Genomic DNA, 18,088 nt, shown 5'->3' with positions numbered 1-18,088 from the left:
GATCTAGTTTTGTGATTTTATTCTCTTAAGAATAATATTGTCTGAAAGTTGATGTTTGATTTTTTTTATATATCTTGTTCTACGTAAAGCTCTTTGAATTGGCTTGTGTTTGAAAAGTGCTAGACAAATAAACTTGCTTGCTTTTGTGGCAGTACTACAGTGTAATAATATAAAAATACTATAAATTACAATAAGAAATGTATATTAAATTAAACATGTAGTGTAAGAAGAGGGTGAAAATAGTGAGGAAGTATTTATGGGATGATTCGTTATCCATTCAGAAATCTGATGGATGAAGGTTGTCTGTATGTTTCTTCAGGCTCTTGTATCTACTCTTTGATGGTCGTAGTAAGACAGCACGTCCTAGGTGATTGCGATCTCGATATATGGCTTGAATATGGCTTGAATCTTTATTGATAGACTTCCCTGGCCTAGCATAAGTACAGATCCCTCACTTACCTAGTTTAAAATGAGAGCATCATGCAATTAGAGTCCCAGTTTTCGGTAACCACTAACACCAGCAATGAGGTTGTTCACCACACTACCATTTTTCAGCATATACTGCGTATCCCATATGTTGTGCAGGAAAAAAATCATGATGATATAGCCATTTGCTGAGCCATATCCAATTTCTGTAAGTTCAAAGATACCTCACCACATTTTGAGCTCATTGTATGATCCAGTTAAGGAATTTCCTGCAGAAAATGACTCAAGTAACTAAGTTCTCCTCTTTTGTATCTGCAGTGGCATATATATTTTATCTGAGAATCAAGCAAGCAAACCTTCAGCAAGTGATCTTGCTTCTCATTTCAGTGCATTGGTGTTTAGATGGGAGTGGCTTTTTCCCTGTAGAGATTTTAAACATTTAGACTCTATTGATTGATGATTATATTTTTAAAAAGGCATGAGTACATGATATAAATGTGAAAAGTAGGCTATTGTCTTTTCCTGATGTTATTGATTTCTTCACACAAAAAACTGTTGCCATGGAAAAGGGTTATGGTGAGGGGATGCCAAATGCCAAATTAAATCATCAGGAATTGATTGAACAAAACCACCAGATTTCCTTAAAAAAGGGAACTGGAAGAAAATATGCTATTTCTTGGAATTTTTAATTATTGTTGGCCAGCCTTTTTTAGAGACTGTAAAATGTCATGAGGAGCTTTTCTGCAAGATCTGTGATGAACATAGAGGTAAAGTGATGGACTCGGCTCCAGAAGTGTTGAATAGACAACTGTTGTTAGAGCTGTAAATTCCAAATGTTTCTATAGAATACAACTATGCTGCAGTAATTTAAGTCATTGTGAGGCCCCCCTTGGAGTACTGTCCACAGTTTTTGCCATCCTGCTGCAGCAAAGACATGGTTAAACTCGAAAGAGTGCAGAAAAAAATCTACAAGGATGTAGCCAGGACTAGAAAGCCTGAATAGTAAGGAGATGTTGGCCAGGCTAGGATTTTATTCCTTTGGAACATAAGAGAATGAAGGGGAAAACTTTTAAGTGTTTAAAATTTATGCAAGGCATAGACAAGGTGAATGTTTCTCCAAGTAATGGGAATTCAAAACAATGGGGCATTGGCCTAGGGTAAGAGGAGAATGATTTTAAAGGAACCAGAGGGGCAACATTTTCAAGCAGAGAATGGTGATTATAAGGAATGAACTGCCAGGACTAGTTAAGGCAGGTACAGTAATATCATTTAAGAAGCACGTGAATAGGTACATGGCAGAGTGGGGCTTGGAGGAAAACGGTCCAAACACTGGAAATTGGAACCAGCTGTGTGGATGACATGGTTGATGTATGTTGGTTCAGCCAAAGGCCTTGTATGACTCTATTACATGGATGGGTGCTTGGATAAGAAATTCTTAGAGGAATATGGGTCAAACACAAATGGGACTAGCTCAGATGGGCCAAACAGCCTTTGTCCCTGCTGTAAGACTGACTGATAAAATTTCAAGTGTTATTCACAAGGACAAATCATGATTGCAGTTTCCATTTTGATTCCTGAAATGGCGGGTTCACCGTCATGAGATATGATTTCATGGAAATGTACAAAATGCCAATGAGGGTAATAAATTAAGTATGAGGTTTATGAAAATCAATAAAAGAAGCTGCAGCTCCAGGAATTTGAAATGAAACTAATCTTAGACCTGAAATATTAACTCCTTTACTCTTTCCACAGATGCTGCCTGATTTACTAACCCTTTCCAGCATTTTCTGTTTTTAAATACAGGGTTTATGTCTGGAGCCATCATCATAAAATAAGAGGTTGGCTATTCAGAACAGAGATCAGAACTTTGTCTGTGGGATTCTGTATCCGAGAGGGGTTGTTGATTCAGTTGCAAAGTACATTCAAGACAGAATTCTGGTTATGAAAATCAAAGGATATGGGGATTAGCACAGGAAAATGATACCAAGATATGAAACCTCATCCATGATCTTACTCAATAGCCAACACTTGCTTTCTTTCTTTACGTTTATGTTCTTGAGTTTAAAAACTAAATCAGTCATAATTTGTCAAAAAATTCTGGATTACCTATTTGGTCAGGGATCTATGTTGGTAGCTGAACCTAACTGATATTCAATCTACTTTTGTCCAGTAAGCTCCTGCAAGAACAACATATTTGTGAGATGTTTATTCATTTAGCTTTTTGATCTAAACTGTTGTAAAGTCATTTAGTAGATAAAGAAATTGATTTTTTAATCTAAGTCTTTAATAATGTTATCGCACATGCTTAGCTTGTACTAAAGATAATTTTGTTAGGATTTCTACAATCAACACTAACATTGATTATTTTGGAAATGTGGTCAGTTGTTATAAATCCTTTACAATGCACGAGGCAGGTCTCATGTTGATCTTTCTTCATTGCAGGTGGCTATGCAGCAGCTAAAGCTGCTAAATATGGAGGTAAGTTTTCCTATTTTCATACAGAATGATCTAGAAATTCTGGAAATTTGACAGTAAAAATATAAAATAATGTAAAGTGCTCACCAGGCCAAACAAATTCTATGGAGAGCAACATGTAGAGCCACAAGTCTCCAACATGTTTGGGAGGTGTTCTGCTCCCTAACTAGCTTTATTTAGAGATAGTGTGTGATGCACCATCAATAACTCTCGGAGACGTGAGTCAAATTAGGCTTTTATTAGCTGGAAAAAAGCATTATTAGCTGGAAGAAAGCACCGTCAGCAGCAAGAGACCACCACACTGAGTCCTGGAGACTGAGGGAGGAGCAGTGCCTCCAATCGCCTTTATACAGGGGTCTGTGGGAGGAGCCACAGGAGCAGTCAGCAGGGGGGGCGCGTCCAGACGGGGTATATGTAGTTCACCACAGTGTGGAATAGGCCCTTCTGGCCTTGTGAGCCACACCACCCATCGACCCCCAATTTAACCCTAGCCTAAACATAGGATAACTTAGCTACTTATATTTAGCTATAATTTACCAATTAAGCTGCTAACCGTTAACCTTCAGACTGAGAGAGGTAACCGGAGCACCCAGAGGAAACACGTGTTCATGGGGAGGTCATACAAACTCCTTAAAGAGGGTGCTGAGATTGAACTCCAAACTCTGACAAACCAATCTGTAATCGCTCTAACCATTACACTACCATGGCGCCCTAATTGATTCTGAAATCAGTTACAAACGTAAGATTGATTTAAAGAAGCATATTTGTATTGGCTCCTGTGCTTCTCAAACAAAAACCCTTCTCCAGTTTTCTCAGGCCCTATTACTTTTCTCACCATTAGGAACTCATTTACAGACTTTGATTTTTATTTTGATGTCTTCCATTATTTTGTGTGTAAAATGGTTTACAAACCTGTTCTAAATATTTTGTGTCAAGCTTGTCTCTCTATGGAATATGTGGAATATCATGGTTTCAGAATTATTCAGGTTCTCCAGTCTTAATTCACTTTCTGCTGATGATTATTGATTCACTTTCTGCTGAAAAAAATCAGAACTTATCAGTTTTAAACTTTTTCTGCCAATTCCCTTCCAAGACATAATGCTTTGAACAAATAATGCAATTTCTTGTGGGATGTTGTAGCCATTTCTGAGAATGAATCCACAATATTATTTAAAATGCATGCCCTGTGCATTTAAGCAATGAGAATAGATTGAACCCATTGCAAGTCAACATATTATAGGTGATATGCATTTTCAGTTGATTGCTTAATAAATCTGCTTATTTATTATCATTTTGAGCACTGATATCTAAGTTTCTGATCACTTTCTAAGGTGTAGGCTCTAATAACAGAAATATGTTGGGAGTGAATTACCTTTTATGAGTTGCCAGTCACATATTTTGAGTGTTTTCTACCTTTAACTTTATTGGATGGTGACTGTACAATAACAACATGCAACATCATGGATTGAATTTTCTCTATGGCTGTTATTTCAAGATCTATATTCATGCAATACTTCCTTCTTTAGTAATGATGCCTGAGCTTATTTAGAATTCATACAGTGAGCTAGTATAGCATAATCTATGAGACCCCATTCTTGATGGAAGCCTCTGTTTCCATTGGAGACAATGTATGAAAACCACCATTCCTTTGAGTGTTATTAACCTTCTTCATCCACATGCACTGAACACTGTGGAAAACTACTGTGTTACAGTGCACAGAGCTGTGCTTAGTAAAGAAATATTTAATTATAATGAAAGAAAATTACTTTAAAATTATTCAATGCAGCACACACAAAATGCTGGAGTAACTCAGCAGATCAGGCAGCATCCATGGAAATAAATAGACATTTTAGGTCAGACCTTTCTTCAGGACTGAGGATTGATTCAGCCTTCAAAGATAACATGTTTCAGTGATTATATAATGTCACTTTTTAGTAAGAGGACTGAACTTGGTACTCTGGATTAATCAGAATCAGGTTTATTATCACCAGCATGTGTCGTGAAATCTGTTTACTTAGTAGCAGCAGTTCAGTGCAATACATAACATAGAAGAAAGAAAAATAAATAAAACAATAATAAAAAATAAGGAAATCAATTAATAAATCAAATAATTACAACAAGGATTAACTGTATCAAACTTTAGAGCTGCCCCCTACGGAACCACTCATTACTTATATTATAATCATTGCAAGCTGTGTCATTGCTCTTTCCCCTTTCATTCACAAAATAAAGGTTTCACTAACGTGCTTTAATTAGTGAAAAAAAATGCCCAAAAAATTGATCTACTAATGAATGAACATGTAAATATTTTCATTTAGGAATGCATCATCAGAGGTATAAAATGTGTTTCTATGATATAAACCATAGTCCTTCCTTACACAGAATGCTGGAGGAAATCAGCAAGTCAAGAATCTATGGAGAGGAATAAACCAGTCAAAGCTTTGGGCCAAGACCCTCTGGTGGAATGTCCACTCCACAGATGCTTTTTGATCTGCTGAGTTCCTCCAGCATTCAGTATGTGTTGCTCTGTATTTTTAGCATCTGCAGAAACTCTTGTGTTTATAGTTCTTCCTCATTGTAAAGATCTTCTACACTGTTTGGACTTGCTGGAGCAGAAAGATATCATAGACATACACTGGACAACCATGATCAGCTGGTTGCTACATTGCACCAAGAGTTGCTGCAATCTGGGATAACCGACTGTAGAACACAGACGATGGCATTATCAAGAGAAAAGATGTGTTGGAAAGAGAAGTCCTGTCATCCTGAGAGATTAAAGGAATTTCAATGCTTACAATACCAATGGGACTCTCATCAGGCTGGACCGACAATGTGATCCAACTCGCACATGACTGCATGACAGTACCAGAAAACACCCAGGAAATGTTCCCCAGCGACAAAGATAATTTTCACTGAGGCATCTTGTTACTCCCATGGGACAGCAATTTGTTTATTCTGCAGTTTTATAGTCAGCAGCATCTGATGAACTTGGCGAGTGCCCCTATGGATCAGAAACCTGCTTCTATTACTGGAGAATTGACCACTTCTGCCCGACAGCAGCTGCCTCAAAACATACAGCTCTCCTCTCGAGTCCAAGTTCTGCCCTTATGGTTCCAGTAAGGGGTTACGTGCAGTGACACTGTGTGGTGTCCAGCCAGATTATCACAGCTGCAAGTCTTGATCAGTAGAAGTTTCATCCCTTATCTTTCCTTCCTTCTTTCTTGGCATGTGAGTCTGTGCCTAAGGCATGGGTCCCTTTGAGAGCAGATGACTCAAGGCTCAGATGCCCAGTCAAGAGCTGGCACTTGCGCAAAACTACACTGGAAGCATTTTATATCGTGCCGCAGTTTCCATATCAGGCAGCAGTTGAAGAAAAATAACCAATCGATGGCAACTTGTAAAACCTGTACTATCCCTGCGCATAAATTTATTTTAAAATTCTGCTTTTAAAGCAAGTTAATTTCCAGGCCAAGCTTCAGAAGACCAAATTTGCAAGCAGAACTTTAGTAGTGGTTTTTCCAATTATAGTGCAGGTGGATCCCGACAATAAAGGGTGAATTCCATTACATCCAGTAATAATGCTGGACATAGAATTATTAAGTTTCACTCACCAGTCTCTAAGTGCTAGATGAATGTGATTAATCATAATAACGATAATAATACTTTATTGAACCCAAGTGGGAAATTCTTTCATTACAGCAGCAACATTTAAAAACACACATAGCAGTATGCTAATAAGTACAGAATAATTATTAATAGTGTAAAAATAGTAATAATATAAAAATAGTGTACCAATGTGCAATAATAATGTACAAAATATTGTACTATGACACGTGTTCACCTGTTGTACAGAGATGAACTGTTGTATATGCTTATTGCATTTGTTAGGAAAGATTTTCTGTAACAATCCTTGTGACAGCGGAGCTGAATGAGTCTATTCGAAAAGGTGCTTCTCTGCTTATTCAAATTTGGTATTCTTGTATAACGTTTCGCACATTTTAAATATTCACAACGAATATATTCATGTTCTTTACCAGTTGCAAATGAAGCCGATTTGACAGTAATAATTACATTATATTGTGTCCTGATTCTTTCTCATTCTACTATTGCTCTTTACCATTTCAACAAAGGCCACCAATAACAACTGGCATTTGTTTATAATCCGTCAGATTTAAATATTGCAACTTCTTTTCAGTCGTGCATAACTGGTTCCACAGGTTTTGTGTATTCTACTCCAATTCTAGGGCCATTACTTAACAATCCAGAAGAGGCATGAATGTCAAATGCTAATTATCTGATCCCTATAAGAATCAACAAGGTATTTGTAGGTTTAAAAATATTTGTATATTTTAAGATGATTAAAGACAAAATCATGGTGAGTCTTTAATTATCCTTTACAAAAGGGCAGCATGGTAGTGTAGTGTTTAGCACAATGCTTTATGGTACAGATGACCCAGATTCAATTCCCGCTGCTGCCTGTAAAGCATTTGTGCGTTCTCTCAGTGAATGCATGGGTTTCCTCTGGGTGCTCAGGTTTCCTCCCACGGTCCAAAGACATACCGGTTGGTAGGTTAATTTGTCATTGTCTATTATCCCATGATTAGGCTAGCAGTAAATTGGGGGATTTACTGAGCACCGTGGCTCGAAGGGCCCACTCCGCGCTAAGGCTAAATAAATAAAAATCAAGAAGCAGTGGTTTCACATATTCAGCAAGAAATGAAATTTTAGTACTTTCTTCCTGCATAAGATGGCAATAATAAATTATTTGAAAGTTAATTCTGGGGAAATTTAAATTTTGACATCTATGTACTGTATATTAAATGACTGATCGATTCTAGTGACAGAAGAAGAAGTACAGTATTGACTAAACTGATCAGTGCAACAGGTTTGAGCTGAGGTTCTGAAGCCCTGCTGTTACTTGCTGATGCTTTTCATTATGCCAGTTTGTTGTCAATACCTATGCTGGCCATGTTGTGCTTTGCAGAATAACTCTATTAGTTTTACCTATGGTTGAAATGCTTTGGAACCTTTCGATGGCAGCACAGTAGCACGGTGGCTAGCGTAATACTTTATATTTCCAGCAACCCAGGTTCAATTCCCACTACTATCTATATGGAGTTTGCATGTTCTTCCTGTTTCGCATGGGTACTGTGTGGGCTTCCTCCCACAGTCTAAGGACCTACTAGTTGGTAGGTTAATTGGTCATTGTAAAGGGTCCCATGATTAGGCTAGAATTAAATTGGGGGATTGATAGATGGCATGCCTTGAAGGGCCGGAAGGACCAACTTCAAGCTGGATCTTAATAATTTGCTTAGTGTTCTGATAGAAAACAAAAGCTGCTTCTCAAGCCTGGTAATAGTTGCCCTAATAATATCGAAGTAAGTTTCGTATCAATAGTCTGATCCTTTACAATAATTTAATACAGAGTTTCTCAATCAGAATTATGTGAGAGGTCACTAGGGATTTCGTGAGAGATCTTCAAAAAATAAGCATCATTTTTTGTACATGCAATGCAAGCGCTCACAAGGGTGGACAGCGACTGAGCAGCCCCCTTAGCAATCTTGTTAGAAGTCTTTCAGGCAGTGTGGCAGTTGGACAGCGTTTATTTGTTTGAGCCAATACCCAGTTTTTGATGCAAGATACGGGACACCATTGATAAGTGGTGAGCACTGTATTGCACAGAGTGGGGGACGGTAGGCTGATGAGGAGTGTAAAGTGCATTTTACAAGCTTTGAATGGACACACCCAACTTGGACTGTAACATCAGTCTCTCTCTTCTGGACTACTTCCCCTTACGTGCTGTTCACTGACTTATGGCAGCGACCAAACTCTACTGGCGTAGTGAAAAATAGGAGGGAATTGCCACTCAATGGAAAGCAATGAGCATTTTGATGCAGTTTTCAACTTCTTACATGTGTGAGCAAGCTTTTTCTTGTTTAACAAGGATCAAGAGCAAGGACAGAAATTGTCTAATTTCAGTTGAAGGTGAAATCCATGTGTGTTTACCTCAAGTGCAACCCAGAATTGAGTATTTCAACAGCAAAAAAGAAGCATAGGTTTCACATGCTAGACCTATATTTGAGCCTGATCATGTCACTTAGTAAGAAAATGCTTTTTCAAAGTCTTGAATAAAATTATGTCTTAGGCTATATTTTTATTCACATTGCTTTGGCTTATGGTTTTTAATAACTTTACATTGTCAATTAATTTTCATGTTGTAAATAGCATTAATTAAAATCCATTTTAAAACTTTATTTAAATTAAATCCACCGAGCCTACCTTTGGAAAAATTAAATCCCATTTTGGCTTAAGCCAGTTATTTAACAGAAATTTATTTTATTTGCCTATGACTTTTTTTAAATTTACAAAAGGGAAAAGAAGAGATTAGTGCAAAAAAGGTAAGCTAAGCTTAACTACTAGTCTTTTTCAAGAAAGGTTGGCTAAAACAATCATTCTCTACTCAAAACACGTTGACAATAATTTTTGGATTATTATAACTACAAGTCACTGATCATGCTAACGTACCGTGAGCTCTAGATATAATAATTTTTATGCAGGGGTTCCTTGAGACTGAAGATTTTTTCAAGGGTTCCTCCAGGGCAAAAAGGTTGAGAAAAGCTGATTTAATATGTAGATGATTGTAACTCTGTTTTCCTGCTAGGAGGACTCCGTGGAGGCATTCTGGGAGGTGTACCTGGAGGTTTTCTCGGGGGGCTGGCAGGTGACTTTCCCTTTTTACAAAACCTTTCTTTTTAAATTGTTAGTTTTACCATTGACATCTTCGTATCAATGCTACAATTCTTTAAAATGAAACCCTGAATCCGGTGATCAGTGCTCCTGGAGATGTTTGATCTCTTATTTTTCTGGATTTACAAACTTAAAATGTATTTTTCTATTCCTGTTTTCTGCACAATCTGCAGACTCCTCTCTCCAGAATGTTAAGCAGGAAACATATGTAGTTTTTTAGCTACAAGTATTTCACCTGTGACACTACATTGGCATAATTCCTCACAGTCAAATCTATTTAAGTAAATAATTAAGTAGTTTTGTTTAGGTTCCTGCAGTCCTTTGCAAAAAAAAAACATGCTGTCATGGTGTTCTTTAGCATGGATCACCACATGGGACATCAAAAAAACTTATTTAAAAATCAGGGATACTATGGAATACGAATAGAAAATACTTGAAATGCGAGAGAGAGAGAGAGAGCGAGAGAGATCATGCTTTAAGTAATTTTGAAATGGTGTGAGAGTTAATTAAAAACACACTTTTGACCATTAAAAGCATCAAAGCAGTCATATTCACAGAAATGAATATAGTTTCCCCTTTTCCCTAGTAATCCATTGACCTACATTCCTCAGTGAACCAAATCCTGCTCCATATCTGACCTATTGCAATGTCTAGCTGGTGATTTCTAAGCTAATGAGAAATTCTAACAATATTGGCCTCCAATGCTGGAGTGAACTGATGGAATCAGTTTCAGACCTCAGATACATCCATTAGGCTGAATGCTGGCAGCTCTAATTGGAACCACTGACAAAATTCAGCAACTTATGGCCATTATTTCAGGTCAGAACTTGCATTAGGATTATTGTTGACCATGAATGTTGATCTGGTTTCTCCTGCGAAATGCTGTCACTTCTATTTCAAACAGTCTGCATTACTCAGAGTAGGCATAGCTAAGTTTTGGAATTCCCATGCAAACACAGAAGTTCTGAACTTACCAAGCATTAATAGCCATTTCCTGGCTCTGCTGTGCTGCTGAATCCCTGCAGAACAAGATTTTGTCATATCTTCTCTCTCAAATAACTTGGTGCATTAGGGTGAGCTCTTTCTTTGCACAGGCTGTTTTGTTTAAGTGTTTCTATTTTTATGTTTTAGTTAAATAGATATTTATGAGTTTTAGTTACTTTTGTTTATGACACTGATGGGGGCAATTCTATTAGTCTTGTTAAAACAACATATGGTGTTGCAGATCATCATTTTGGGCCATTTCCCATTGATAGAATATGAGCAACAGGAATATTTCAAGGAAGAGCAGTACATTCCTCATTTAGAACTGTACAATTTGTAACACAATAATTATTCCACATCTTTGGCCTTGCTTTTGCTACTTCATTCTTTTTGAATGCCACCAGTTGTAATGTTATTTGATAATACGAAAGATTATCAATTTTCCATAATAAAGTAAGTTTCACATCTGATCTAGTAGCTTTGTATAAACACTGTTTTGAGATCTGCATTTGAACAACTTGGGTTAAGAGCGGAAACTTCTGCAGTGGTTTTTACCTACAATGAGGTGGTGCTGTTGGCTGTCATAAAGTTGTTCATCATTCTGTTGTAGATGCAACTGATCTGTTCCACTGTAACTCGTTGTTCCTTTGATGTTACAGGTGCCTACAGGGCAGCCAAGGCTGCTAAATATGGAGGTATGATTTCTACTTTTGTAATTTACAGAAGAATCAAATTATTAGGATATGGGATATTAATAAACACTGGGTATGAAGCATGCTGAACCATTAAATTTATCATCTATAGAAGAATGCATTTGAATCTCTGTTACAGCTTCTCACAACAAACTTTTCAAAATATTAGGATCTGTTTACTATATAAATTTAAAAATTGGAATAACTTTAGAAAGAAATACCGTTCTGTAATTTCGCTGCACTGAATCTGGCTACGAGTAATTGCTGACTGAAGTTACAGTTATATGAACAGAATAATATCTGCTGTCTGAGGACTCAGAACATTGGGAGATCACACCAGGCACTCCGCATTACGGTCCTGTTTTAATTACAAAGGCTTTATCCAGGGAGAAGCCACACATGAAATAAACAGTGAAAATCCAAACCATATGCGTACAGTACACCATTATGATCTTGTTCATTCACTGGGAGAAAGGAGGCATCTATACTAAAAAATACATTGAATAAATTATGCCAAACAGCAGAAGTCATAGTTAAACAAAAAGAGTGCAAAAGAATCAATCCCTATACCCTGCCTTACCTACTATGAATGATTTGATTCATATTTGGTTCATATTTGATGTAAGTTAACCAATTTTAACTATTTCATTTCACTCTGTGGTTTATTTGGCACTAGGTGAAATCAATGGGTTACTATTTGTAGATTTTAAGATTTTATAATTTTCCAGTTAGGACTTGGCTATTTATGGATAACAGGAAGTATTTCTTCTACATGCAACGTAGTGGAAATTTGTTACTCAAAATCCTATGGCTACCCAGTGAATTAAACTTCCACAATGAGATTGAAAGATTTTTATTAGGAAAGGTATCAAACAATTCCAATCGAATTTGGTAAATGAAATGAAAATATGTAAAGCAGTACCAAACTGAATGCTTAAATTAACCTAAGCTGAACTGGCCTTCACTTTTTTCTGTATTTTGGACAGATTTGGATTTCAAAGTTCTATCGTCAAAGTGTACAACTCTGAAATTCTTCATACCTCCTGGTAGCCATGAAACCAAGAAAGTAAAGAAAGGCAGCATGATCATCAGCCCCCAAATCCCCCCTCCCACACAAAAAAAAACACAAAGAAAAACGGATCAGGCGCATCGACCCCCAAAACCTCCTCCCCGCACAAAAAAAAGAGATCAGGCGAAAAAAAACCAGAGAATATAACAAGTGTAAGACTGAAAGAGAGAGTCTATAGTCCGAATCTAAAATGCAGAGAAATCCTGGACAGCAGCCTCCAGGTGCAGCGAAAGGCTCTCACCTCTTCGGTACAGAGCAACCGGCAAGCTGGTGCTCACCCACTGCACTCGCTTCAATGTTTCAACCTTCATCAGCACTTTAATCAACAGGCAATGGAAGCTTTACTCGGTGAAATGGAGCCAGGTGTCAGCTTGTGCCCCGTCCTGCAGCCTACCTGCTGGGAGGTTCGCACGTACTGCCCCTGCCTCCCGCAATCTTCTCGTAGACTGGCAGAGTGCTGGAATACCCAAAGGATCTCCAAACTCCCACATTCCCCTTGATGTTTCAATCACCCCATGCCACTTTAATCGGTAAAATGGGGTCAAGCATTGGCTCGCGCGCCATCTTACGGCCTTCTCGCCACGAGGTTCACTCGCGCCGCCTCTGCCTCCCGAATCCCCTCAGAGATTATGGAGCACTGAAGCACACAAACGATCTCCAACAGCTCCACAATCCCATTCAAGACGAGGAACAAATGTAAAAGACATAAAAGAAGTGATAAAAATGGTTTAATGATCTATCCAGAAGATGTCAACCAAAGGAGCATTGTACGCAGGTGCCATCTTGACTGGAACTTCTTGAGTACAGTAATGAGAATTTATTACTTACTGGTGACTTTTGTGATGGTAGAGTTGTTATGGTCATGCATCGGACATTCACAGAGCATATATAAGCTGGACAAATATTTGCGATAATACAAATTTTGAATGCATTTTTTTGCTATCACACTTTATCTAGTGAGGTCAGAATGTACTGCCCATCCCTAATTACACTTGAAAGGTTGTGGTGAGTACCTTCTTGAACTATTGAAGGTACTGTGTACTTCCACAATGCTAACGTGTAGAACTACATCCAGGTTTTAAATACAGCAAAGGTGTGGTAAAGATGATGATCTGAAGGCATGTGAGCATTTGATCACATTTCTTATTTCCCTCTCCCCCTCCTACTTTCAAATCTCTTACTATCTCTCCTTTCAGTTAGTCCTGATGAAGGGTCTCAGCCCAAAATGTCGACAGCGCTTCTCCCTATAGATGCTGCCAGGCCTGCTGTGTTCCACCAGCATTTTGTGTGTGTTGTTCGAATTTCCAGCATCTGCAGATTTCCTTGTGTTTGACATTTCTGATGATTCGGCTTTTTGGCAAAAGAAAGGAGCATTCAAGTTTTGTTAAAGGCTGCGTTAGTAATACCACACAATATGAACTATTGTGCAGAAGAACAGTATGGAGGTCACAGTAACTGGAGAAAGAATCTAAAACTAGAGAAAATATGCAGATGATACTGGAAATCAAAGTACTACACACAAAATGCTGGAGGAACTCAGCAGGCTGGGCAGCATCTGTGGAAAAGAGTAAACAGTTTATTGTTGCTGCCTGGCCTGCTGAGTCCCAAAGAAGAAAGAATCTAAACCGAGTAAAGTTAGACAGGAAGAAGTAGGTACAGTAAGTATAGAAATTTATACTTAGTGAAATCACTGTGTATCCTGCTTTGTGACACTATTTCAAGAGGATTAAATCAGAAGAAAATTGAGATAAGGTAAATGGTTCGAGGTAAATGGTTCCCTGGTTCGAGGACTTTGACCAGCTTTAGGTATTATTACAAAACAGTAAGAAGCAACAAAGAGAGTATACAAAAATACAGTTTTTTGGTGACAACTTGGTAATGAAGGGTGGAAGAAATAGAGTCTGTGCCTAATGTGTTAATTAACAATAATGTATTCCACAGATAGGTCAGTTTTATACACATGTTAATTGTTGTATCTCTTCTCTGCTGACTTTGCAGCTGGTGGGGTAGGAGCTGTGCCTGGAGGCTATCCAGGGGGTGTAGTTGGAGGTTATCCAGGTAAGATTTACTTAATCATTGCCATCACTGTATGCAAACTTCAGTATTACTGTTGTCAGTTTTACTTTCCACTCCATTGGCACGTTAAGATGCCATCATGACTGTCAGTCATTTTACATCAGAACTACCAATACGGCTGTAGAGCCTAAATTATCAGTAAATATACTACACCAGCCTTTCTTTATTCCATTTTGTGCTGTGAAAAATTAATGCACCTATTTAGTTGAATTTCAACAAATTCCAATTTTCAAAGTATTAGCTGTTCTGAATGGGGTGTTGCTGTTAATATTATTTATAAATGTTCTAATCTGTGTGAGCCCCACTCTGCTCTGTCATAATTTGTCAATTCCTTGTTACTGAGGGTGCTCTTGCAGCTAGAGCTGCTAAATATGCAGGTAAATCATTCTAACTTCATACATTGTATGAAAATATTAAACTATTGCTGTATGAGTAACCAAAAAAAATTCAATGCTAAAGTTTTTTGTGAGTTTTAAATGTACCAGAGCAATTAATTGCATCAAAATACATTTGAATTCTAGTTACAATTTTGTAAGAGGTGAACTTTTCAAAATACTGTGATCATATCTTCCCAATTTATCTCTAAAGTGTCATTAAAAACAATATCAACCTGCAATTCGGTAGCATAGAATTTAACACTGAGAAGCTGCTTTCTGATTCAAGATTATGGTTCCATGAACCAACTATATTCATTACCAGACAAAACGAGGAATTGTAGTTAAAGCACAGTTTGTCTTGTCGTAGTTGCACTGTTTTTTTTAAGAGAGAAGCCAAGAGATATCTCACCACATGAAAAGCAAGTCAGAATCATGGACATATTCCAAGATGAGATGTTTGAAGGCCTGTATCTAAATGCTTAATGGAATATCAAAAATAAAGAAAGTACTGCACTATCATATTACAGAAGTCTGCAGAACTGGAAGGTTCAGGAACTGCCCAAAGTCTTTATTTCCACAATTAAATAATAAACAAAGCAATTATCTTATTCATTATTTACTAACTTATTCATTAGTTTATAATTGTATTTGAAGCTGGTGTCAGTTATTTTGATAATTTCCTTTAAATTATTGCTTTGCCAACATTTTATTTCAGCAATTTGACTTAATTTATTGGCGACCAATAATAATACACAATACAGTTACTTAGAAGTGACTAGACATAAGCAGTAAGTCTTGTTTATAGCCAGATGCAACTGATTTCTCACAAAGAGCTGAAACTGAATGTGGAAAAGTGTAAACAGTTAATGTTTTGGGTCAAGACCCTTCATCAGGACTGGAGGGAAAAAAGATGAGAAGTCAGTGTAAGAAGGTAGGGAGAGTGGAGGAAGAAACAAAGTGATACTGGGAGTGGGAGAGGGGTGAAGTAAAGAGCTAGGAGGTCGATTGGTGAAAGAGATAGAGCGGAAGAAAGGGAAATCTGATAGGAGAGGACAAAGTCATGGGAGAAAGGGAAGGGAAAAGAGCACCAGAGGAAGGTGATGGGCAGGTGAGGAGATGAGGAGGGAGAGGGAAGTGGGAATGGGGAATAGTAAAGAGGGGCGGGCCATTACCAGAAATTTGAGAAATTGATGTTCATGCCATCAGGTTTTAGGCTAACCAGACGGAATACAAGGTGTTTCTCCTCCAACCTGAGTGTGGCCTCATTGAGGCAGTAGAGGTGGCCATGGACTGGCATGTAATTAAAATGGGAGGCCACTGGGAGATCTCACTTTTTCTGGCAGATTGAGGGTCCTCAGTGAAGCAATCTCTCAGTCTTCGTCAGGTCTCACTGATAAACAGGAGGCCACACCGGGAGCACTGGATACAGTAGAGAATACCAGCGGACTCACAGGTGAATTGTCACCTCGCCTGTAAGGACTGTTTGGGGCCCTGAATGTTTGTGAGGGAGGAGGTGCAGGACCACACTTGGGTTAGACACCTTATATTCCATCTGGGTAGCCTCCAACCTGATGACATGCATATCGATTCCCAGACTTCTGGTAGTTGACACCCCCACCTCTCCTTTATCAATCCCTATTCCCATTTATTCCCAAGTGAATAAACAGTCGACATTTTGGGCCAAGACCCAAGAAGCCATATGGTCTTCTCCTGGTCCAATGTTTGTATCTTGCTGTTATTTGTGTATTTTGTGTCATGACAGTCATATTAACACATGTTTTAAAGGCATGTTCCAACAGAATTTTCTATTGTCAAAACAGATTTGATTTTTTTTATTTGTGCTCTCACAAAAAATAAAATGGAAAACTTGGGATTTGTGACAAGGTGTGTTCCCTCGTAGTTAAGTTTACTATATGCACATGTACATGTCTGGACAGGTGCAATGAAAAACTTAACTTGCAGCAGCAACACAGACACATTGCTTCATACAACAGAATTTACAATAAAAATATTGCAAGCATAAATTATGCACAATATTTACATAAAAGGAACACAATTAGAATGAAAAAAATCCAGTTCAGTGCAGAGTGATCCAATTGATCATGGTGGTGCTAACTGTAGTGATTAAGGTTTTGCTAGTTAGTTCAAGAACTGAATGATTGATGGTTTGCAGATGTTCTTGAACCTTCTCGGTAATATGGCAGTGTATTAAGTATAAATATTATGTTGTTCAGATTGTACTTGATACAGTGATTGTAAATGTCATTCCAGGAAGAATATCAGAGGTTTTCTATCAGGTTTGGGAGGTGAAGATGTAGATAATTTGTTTTTTTTAATAATTACACATGAAAATTGTTGCAATGAGTTGCGTGCAAGTGGAAGTTTTATGATAGTTTGCATGTTGGTGTTGGCCTTGCACTTTGTATCCATGTTGCAGTGTGCTGAATCCTGCGGCATTTAGGACAGTGAGAGGTATGCTTAAAGAAACATACAGCCATCATAGGGAAGCATGTGACAGAGTAGATATTGAAATGTTTCCACCAGAGGGAGAGTCCAGAAGGGACATACTTACCATACAAAATGACGGCTCAGTCATTTAAATCCAAGGAGTATAAGAATTTATTTTTGCAGAATGCTTTCTCTCTCCAGGAAGATTGTGGGAATTGGATCAGTGGAGGTACTTAAGGGGAGGCAATTAATAAATATGTGGCAGATTGGAGAACTGAGGGTGATGAGGAACTGACACAAAAGAAGTGTCAGGCCTTGGGTAGATCAGCGAGTGGTCCACTCCTGCTCCTATGTTTGTGGCTTGACCAGGTCTGACACAAAACCAAGGAGATGCAAATTTTCTGAGAAGAGACTTGGAATCTATGATCCCTCAATTTTGGAACTAAGAGACTCTAATTTTGAAGGCCCCAGCTTTATTGATCAGTGGCTGAGAATTTTCTTGGCTCCATACTTGTTTCCTGAACAACCTGCAGCTCCCTGTACTTGTTTTCCAATAACAAGTACACCTTGCAATCTGCAAGTCTCTGCTATTGTGAAAAATTTTGGGTACGCCACCCTCCTAATCAGGTTTAAAACAATCCTGTTCGAGTGTTTCAAAGGGACTATCTGATGAAGCGAAAAGGAACATTCTTCCTTAGAAACACTGAATAACGAGAATACACTCCTGTTTTTAGCTGTGTCGGACATTAACTGCTTCATGTTTAATTAGGATTTTTGATCTGAAGCATTAACTC

At 38.0% G+C, this 18,088-nt stretch overlaps 1 protein-coding gene across 1 annotated transcript in view; it reads left to right on the top strand.

Moving 5' to 3' along the window:
• The window catches only part of elna (elastin a), a 230,028-nt gene that overhangs the window by 139,737 nt on the left and 72,203 nt on the right, over positions 1-18,088 (top strand). The window contains exons 29-32 of the mRNA XM_059973126.1: positions 2,869-2,904; positions 9,563-9,622; positions 11,292-11,327; positions 14,392-14,451. Coding sequence (XP_059829109.1) covers positions 2,869-2,904; positions 9,563-9,622; positions 11,292-11,327; positions 14,392-14,451 — 192 coding nt within the window. The remainder of the gene's footprint in view (positions 1-2,868; positions 2,905-9,562; positions 9,623-11,291; positions 11,328-14,391; positions 14,452-18,088) is intronic.

This window comes from Hypanus sabinus, chromosome 6, assembly GCF_030144855.1.
Source record: "Hypanus sabinus isolate sHypSab1 chromosome 6, sHypSab1.hap1, whole genome shotgun sequence".
In the NCBI taxonomy this organism is placed as follows: domain Eukaryota; kingdom Metazoa; phylum Chordata; class Chondrichthyes; order Myliobatiformes; family Dasyatidae; genus Hypanus; species Hypanus sabinus.
The sequence above is the reverse complement of the archived record's forward strand: the minus strand, read 5'-3'. Positions and strand labels throughout refer to the sequence as shown.